Here is an 8,559-nt window from a genome sequence, read left to right as displayed (position 1 = left end):
CACACAAGACATTGCAGTCACTTTGAAGATGGTATTTGTGCTACATACACAATTTTGAGCCATTTCTCTTAGGCATTTCCATTGTGAATATTGTACTCTTTGTCCTCTTTCCCAATTTATCTGATTATCCATGAGGGAGGGTCATTTACCACGTATTTACTTTCTAAGTCTTACTTTTCTTAGGTAGTTTAGGTACTGTGACATTATGCAGGTTAAAGCATTAAGAGAGAAATTGTTATATATATTCAACCTCTAATATGAGAAATAATTTGATATGGAGCTCTTAATCCATAAAGCTTTTGTGGTTGTATGATCAAAGGGTGTATATTTAGTGTTTGTGAATATGCCAACTTGGATAGTGTAGATAGGTTCAAATAAAATTACAAACTAATTTATATTAATATTTTTCAGATAACTATAATGAATAAGTAGTTGTATTGTAACTTTTTGTTATTTTATTTTGTGATTGCTGCAAACAAATGTTTGGCTCATTCGAATTATACATTTAAAATACTAATTGGTGACAATAAGAAAATGTTTGAGGCACAGGTTGAAATAATCAAAAAGAATACCTGGCAGACATAAAATTTAGATTCATAAGGCAAACTGACTTCATGCTTAAATTGGGAAATGAATAAATACTTAAAAATATATTCCCAAAGCTGTTAATATTGAATTTTGTTTTGTGTTTTCTTTAGAACATTTCTATTTGATATTAATGGAGTCAGTGATTTTTTTCGAGACAGGGTTTCTCTGTAGTTTTGGAGTCTCCCCTGGAACCAGCTCTGTAGACCAGGCTGGCCTCGAGCCCACAAAGATCCACCTGCCTCTGCCTCCCGAGTGCTGGGATTAAAGGCGTGTGCCACCACTGCCCAACCAGATCTTTTAAGTTTCATTTCACTGTCATATTTTATTGTTCCTGGGTGTCCCAGTTTTAAATTTTGTTCACATTGGTTACTACCACCGTTGTTCTCTCTCTCTCTCTCTCTCTCTCTCTCTCTCTCTCTCTCTCTCTCATTTTGTAGAAGAATTTACCACATAGCTCTCCTGGAACTTGTCATACAGTACATGCTGGGCTTGGACACTTTATAACCCTGTCTCTGCCTCTCTCGCCTGATCCATTTCTATATTTACAATGAGAAAATTATCTTGACTACTACAAACATCAAAAATATAACAACTATCACTCTGTCATGTTCAGCAGACAGTAGCTCACAGCATTCCTCCTCCTCATTTAATTCTTTTTTATTTTTTTAGGCCAGTAAATCTTTATTTGCATATTTTTATTTATTTTTATTTTTTATTGAAAAAAAAGTTTCCGCCTCCTCCCAGCCTCCCATTTCCCTCCCCCTCCTCCCACTCTTCTCCCCCTCCCCCCACTCCTCTCCCCCTCCCTCTCCAGTCCAAAGAGCAGTCAGGGTTCCCTGCCCTGTGGAAAGTCCAAGGTCCTCCCCACTCCGTCCATGTCTAGGAAGGTGAACATCCAAACTGGCTAGGCTCCCACAAAGACAGAACATGAAGTAGGATCAAAACCCAGTGCCATTGTCCTTGGCTTCTCATCAGCCCTCATTGTCCACCATGTTCAGAGAGTCCGGTTTTATCCCATGCTTTTTCAGTCACAGTCCAGCTGGCCTTGGTGAGCTCCCAATAGATCAGCCCCACTGTCTCAGTGGGTGGGTGCACCCCTCGCGGTCCTGACTTCCTTGCTCATGTTCTCCCTTCTTCTGCTCCTCATTGGGACCTTGGAAGCTCATTCCGGTGCTCCAATGTGGGTCTCTTTCTCTATCTCCATCCATCACCAGATGAAGGTTCTATGGTGATATGCAAGACATTCATCAGTATGGCTATAGGATAGGGCCATTTCAGGTTCCCTATCCTCATCTGCCCAAGGAACTAACTTGGGACATCGCACTGGGCACCTGGGAGCCTGCCTAGGTTCAAGTCTCTTGCCAACCCTGAGATAGCTCCCTTAATTAAGATATATGCTTCCCTGCTCCCATATCCATCCTTCCTTTATCCCAACCATCCCATATCATTTAATTATTATATTCTTTATGCTTCTTCCTCCATAATGTTCTTTGAGCCTTGAGGGTGGATTGCTAATAAGAGTGAGGAAGGAACTGAAGGGTGTATGTTATCATATTTCACCGTGTACATGTATGAAATCCTCAAGAAGAAAAATATAATGAAAAGAAAAATAACACAATAGGTATTTAAGTGATTCAAGTTCATGAGGAAGATCACATATGAACATCTAAGTTATTATTGCCACATAAATGATTTACATTTTAGTACAAAAATTCAAAGACACTGGGAAACTTAATGACACACTTATCTTTATTGAAATTGAACAAATGCTTTTTTTTTAAAATAATCCCTTTTACAGCACATGTAAAATGTAATTCTTTCCGTATATTTTCACAGGTTGTCTGTTGAGTAAGCAAAAATACATCTTTTTTTTTTCTTACTTAAAACATGTAGCCAGGATTCAAACCACATAGCTCTGGTACCAAAAAGGCACCGTGTTGTGAAAATCACAGTACAGTTTTAATCTTTTAAGTTAATCAAAGATATTTAAAACAATATTCACTCAGATTGAAAGTAGAAATTATAGGTCAGTCAATGTTAGAACAGTAGTTACAGCTACAATGAGAGCAGAAACAGGAAGTTCAAGCTAATCTGAGCTACACCATTCAGAACACATCACCTCCATAAATACTGTGGCTGAGCAGCTGCAATAGCTAAGTTACACTTGGGCACTTAAATCACACATAAATATAGCCAACGTGAAAAAAATATACATAGTAGGCTAACTTCATCTAACACAAAATAAGCATTTGTTTTAAGAAGATATACTGGCAAACCAATTACACAATACACAATGAAACCCCCAGTTTACATCCAGGAACAAAAAATATTATCAAAGTGCACACCTACACAGACAGTAGAGTAGAAATCTGTTCTTTGTCACTTGTGTTTATTTTGTTGTTGTTTTCTGGATAAGTAGAAAGAATTTACACCCCACAAAAGGATTTCTTGGGTGGAACACTAATTACAGATATTGTAAAGATCATAGCTCAGGAGGCTTGTTTTTAAAAACGAGGCAGCATTTTCCTGAAAAAGTTTGGTCCTCAATTTACAATAGACTAGTCGCTATGGTCAGATGGTAAGCGTTTTTTCTGTGTGTGTGTGTGCACTAAACTAACTTTTCAGTACCAGAATTCATCAAAACCAAATCAAACCAGAATATAATCAGCCCTCAAGAACTTGATTTTGCACATCATGTCTGAATGATGTGTCATCTGAAAGAACAATGCTAAAGACTATGGATGGGAGTTATGCTCATGTGATTCTGCAACACCTTAATTTTGTACAGTTTTCTTCATTGCCCATAGAACTTATCTATTTTTTCATGTAGGTGCCAGAAGCCCCACCCTCATGATCTCCCTCCCCCTCCCTCAATGTTCTTCACTGTCAAAGTGATATAAAGACAATATTACTGTGTATTTACAAGCACAACACTTAGGCAAGAAGGTCCCAGCGTTAATACGGTACATCTATTTCTTGTGGACATCTTCATGCCGAATTATCTTGTATGTGATCCAGTAAAAGATGTTGAAAATGAGAAAGGCCAGTGGGAAGGCAGCTCGCGATATGGTGTCAATTCGTTTTGCCCGATCCACAAACTTCTTCTTGATGGCATCTGCATCTTTTTGGGGCTGTGGAGGCTGATTGGCAGGTGTAACCGCCTTGACAGTTGCACCATCCTTCACTTGGAGGCAGTGACCCATTCCATAACCACTGAAGTTAAAACGACTTTCACGAGTCACTTCTTCTTCCTGGGAGAATAGAGACAGGAAGCACAGACCGTCAGTTAAATTTGATGGAAGGTTCTTAAAATTCTTTAGAATTAAAAAATAAATCATAGTTAACTGTTGGTGTAGGAGGTTCTTGGAATAGGGAGTACTCTTTTGGGTTCAATTCAATTATTCATAGTGCAAATATAATTCATCAACTTTTAAGGCAGAGAAATTAAATACAAAAGGAAACACCTATGCTATATTCAGTATTGACTTTCCCAAATCTTGTTTACTAATCTATAGATTTGATTAGACTGTTTTAAAACCAGTTTCCAAAACTCCAGTATTATAAATATATGAAAAGTGACATTCATTCATTTCTTTTTCCAAAAACACTTTTACTTTTACTTGTTAGGTACTTTTATCATGACCCATTCATGGCTCTGTTCTTTGATTAACATTCAATTTAAGATAAATCTCTTATAAACTGTTTGCCCTCTGGCCCTCTGGTTCATTTTAGCTGTATATTAGAGATTAAATATTCATCACTTGGCATGTATATCTGTAGCAAGATAGTGTTTCCAGTATTGATTTTTAACACTGAGTCTTTGGCCAGTAAGACTCTTTCCCATATTCAAATATGCCATTTTATTCGATGGCAGTGATGCTTTATGTTGGTTATTTCTCTATAAATTAGATGCAAGACAGAAAATACCTTTTATTACTTTGTGTGAAAGGCAAATCACCTTAGAGACCAATGGAATCTGAGTATATAACTGAGTCAAATGTAGAGATCAAATGTCAAGAGGAAGAGTTTAAAAGCTGAGATTTAAATGACTTGCTTGATAGCATCATATCTCTGAACAGCCACTGGTCTAATTATCTTCTGTTTTAGCTAGCTCACTGCTTCTTATAATGGTATGTAATATTCCACTGCACTTTCTAGTTTACCTGATAATGATAATGGTATGTTTCCCAAAATACAAAAAAACTTGATATTAATATTAGCTCATCATTGTGAAGTCTATGTCTGTAGTACTTTTAGTCACATATAAAAAGTATGCCAAATAGAGAACTTTGAATATAATATGAATGCAAGCTCATCTGTATCTGAAATGAAGTGAGGCAGACAGATTGTACCTAGTACATTCAAATGAGGTTTTAAAGTCACAGGAGGACCTGGATAGGTAAAGAAAGGCAAGAGTAGGTATTTTTAGTCTACTTCATTGAGTACATAATGAGAAGAGAGACAGCAGTGCATGGATTAAAGAGCCGTGCAAGCATTGCAGAATGGTTAGGGTAAATTATAGTTCATGCACTCAGATGGGCCGTTGCAGAACCCAGGAAGGAGAGCAGATTGACTTCCATGTGGCTTACTTACCAGATTAATACCCACATGCTACTTCCTTTTGGTACCCACATGCTACTTCCCTCTGTGAGAAATACATTCTGCTTGAAAATGAATACTAGAGTTTAATAGAGTCCGTAAAGCCTTGGTTTATCAAACACTACCCATTGTGATATAGTGCCTCTGGTGTGGACATCTGTAAATGTGACTGAATATTGCATTGCAGCCTGGCAATGACTTAGAATTTGAGCTAGAGAGATAGGAGGTGTGAGTTCAACACACTATGCCACTGTTTTCCATATATAGTTGATCTCCAGGAAAATCAGACTGGGAAATGAGAGGCTCATTCATTTGATACATTAGTTATTCACTGTTTATTTGATTGATATTTATGTTTATTGTATGATTGTTTCAGAATTTGACACATGAACCCCGTATTTTCATCTTATATTTTCCAACTCTAACTTCTCTCACAAACCCCTCTCAAATTCATGGCCTCTTCTTCTTTATTTACAGTTGTTACATGGGTGCTTATGTAAATGATGCCTTCTGATTCCATCTAGTGCTTCTCATATGTATATGTTTAAGGATGACCATTTGGGATTGGATAAATTACCAGGAGGCATCCATGGAGACGTCTGATTCTCCCTTTCTTAGCAGCCATTGATTGCCTGTAACTCTTCATCTCGGGGTGAGGCCTTGGGAGATTTTCCCTATTCATGTTGGCATGTTGACCAGGGTTGTCATTGTGTAGCTTTGTTTAGGTGGTGACAGTCTTAAGTTTTTTATGGATACAGCTCCCTGTCATATATAGAAGATAATATTACACAGCTGATGTCCTGGTCCGCTGACTCATTTAATCATTTTACCACCTCTTGTGTGATGTTCCCTGAGCCTTAGGAATGGGAGTTGTGTTGTAGATGTAGCAGTTGGAGATAGGCACCCCACAGACATTTGCTCTTTGCATTTGACCTGTTGTGCAATGTTCTCTACTTGCTGCAAAATGAAGTTTCTTTGTCGAGGAGTGAAAGCTCCACTTATCTGTGAGTATAAGGATGAGTATTTAGAGTGTGGTTGGGAATTATGCTGCCTTAGGGAAGTGATGGTAGTGGGCTCTCCTGTAGCATTCATGAATTTACCAGCCATGGGTATCTGCCTGTGGTTACAGTACTAGGCATGAATTCTTCATTATTCTTATTAACCAATGATTATAATACAATCAAAAAAGACATAAATTGTAACCTTTAATCAGCCCCTTTATAAGCACAATGAATCAGACCTTTATACTCTTGTATAAAGTGATTGTGAAACTCCTACTTCATCCATCCATCCATCCATCCATCCATCCATCCATCCATCCATCCATCCATCCATCCATCCATCCATCTATCTATCCATCTATCTATCTATCTATCAGGTTTTTTGAGACAAGGTTTCTCTGTGTAACAGTCCTGGCTGTCCTGGAGTTCGCTCTGGAGACCAGGCTGGTCTCAAACTCACTGAGATCCACCTGCCTCTGTCTCCCCCGATTACTGGTATTAAAGGTATGTGCCACGACCGCTTGGCAAAACTGCTACTTTATAGAACCATCCCTCAATACTCTGATTCAGGTTAGATTGTCCTTTACAAGTTGGTTCAGTGACCAATGTCCCATTGCTTACTGGAAGCTAATGAAAACGTTTTCATTCAGCAGTTAACTGTTGAGTGTTGATTTTCTGTCAAGAAGTGAGACAGTTAATGTCCTTGGGAGAAAAATTCTACTTGTATAGACTTTCAGAATCTAATTGGAGAGATAACCTAAAGATATTATCATGCAAGGAATTTGGTAAAGAATATTTGCTCTGAATCTGAGTGATCCCATGTGCACAACTGCATGAACTCAGTGATAAATGGTTAAACTAAGTTCAGATTGAAATATTATATCATATTTCTTTTTCTTAACATGTGAATGATTTTTTAGAGTCATTCTTATTCCTGTAACCACCTGCTTGCAGGATCCCTTCTTCTCATCCTACCTCCGTTCCCTGGGGACTCTGACTTTTGATGAAGACACAACTTAGCTCCTCCCCTCTTATCTCTTCTAGCCAATCTCTATTCCTTCCTCAGTTATAGAACCTCTGAAATGCCTTTTACAAGGATCCCCAGTAGCCCCATTAGGCTGGGATCCAAGTAGAAGATTTTCAGAATCCTCCCTGTCCTCTATTCTTTTCTCTCCAAACTTACTCCTATAGGAGCCTGCCTGCAGGAGGCCCTTCTCCCACCCCACTTTCATTCACTGGGAGCTCTACCTCTTGGTGCAGACCCTTAGCTTTTTCAGAGGCCCGTCTCAGCCTTTCATCTTAGCCCATCTCTATTCCCTTCTGTCACTCACTGAGCTGAAGAAGAACTCTATACCAGGGACCCCAGCGTCACTGCATTTGTCTAGGATCCAGAGTAGGCAACAGTAACCAAAGAATGGACCATTCACCCAACAAATAAAAGACTAGATATTAATACCATAAAACACCTCAAACATCATAACTCCAAATGCGTAGACCCCAGTGCAAAAACACAAACATGAACAGCAAAAGCTCTGTCAGAAATATATATATATATATATATATATATATATATATATATATCCATTGCAATAAGTCCCGAGAAATTCAATATAGCTGAAATACAAGAAAAGGTCTTCAAAATAGCAATTATGAAGATGTTCAAGAATGTTAGAGGTTATTATGAGTAAACCCCCTAATGAAGTCTATAAAAACACAGTTGAATGAAATAAGAGAAACAGGTCAAGACATTAAAACAGAATTTAACAAAGAAATAGGATCACTAAAAAAAGTTCTGAGTAAAATAAAGCTGAATATGAAAAATTTAGGATGTCAAACAAAAAATTCAGAGGTAAGCATCACCTCTTCTAGAAGACATAGAAGAAAGACTCTTATGTGTTAAAGACAAGGTAGAAAGAAGAACTGGGTACCTCATTTGAAGAAAATGTTATGTTGAAAAATATGTGAATGATATCATTGATTTAAAGTTTCAAATAAATGTTCTTAAAATATAGAATAAACAGATGTGTTAACCATCACAGGGCTGTCATAACTGTCTGAATACTTATTTCATTCAAGAAAGGGAGCACATAGTTTCTTAGGAGGAGGGAACAACCTCAGATTTTCTAACTACTATTTTTTAACAGAGGGAAAATGGAGACAGTTTATTAAGACAGGGAAAGCACTCCCTAGAATGAGAGTGGGCTACTGAGCAGGGAAATGGTCTCCACTCAGATGTAGCTAACTACCAATAACCAGCATGTGAGCGGTGTAAAAATACTGTAGAGACTCAGATGAGGAATTAGAATACTCGGGTCCTAGATTTAAGGTGGAGGCTTATAAACTGTGTTGTTTCAGGCAATGCCATTATCAT

General features: G+C 37.9%; 1 protein-coding gene across 3 annotated transcripts in view; it reads right to left on the bottom strand.

Moving 5' to 3' along the window:
* Positions 1 to 2,332: 2,332 nt before the first annotated feature.
* Glra2 (glycine receptor alpha 2) overlaps positions 2,333 to 8,559 on the bottom strand; it is a 201,268-nt gene continuing 195,041 nt past the window's right edge. For all 3 annotated transcript variants that reach the window (XM_005358746.3, XM_005358747.3, XM_026784926.1), the window contains one exon: positions 2,333 to 3,839. In XM_005358746.3, the coding sequence (XP_005358803.1) occupies positions 3,558 to 3,839 (282 nt within the window). In that variant the 3' untranslated portion in view covers positions 2,333 to 3,557. The remainder of the gene's footprint in view (positions 3,840 to 8,559) is intronic.

This window comes from Microtus ochrogaster, chromosome X (genome assembly GCF_000317375.1).
Source record: "Microtus ochrogaster isolate Prairie Vole_2 chromosome X, MicOch1.0, whole genome shotgun sequence".
Lineage (NCBI taxonomy): Eukaryota > Metazoa > Chordata > Mammalia > Rodentia > Cricetidae > Microtus > Microtus ochrogaster.
Note: the sequence above shows the minus strand (reverse complement) of the source record. Positions and strands in the feature narration are given on the sequence as shown.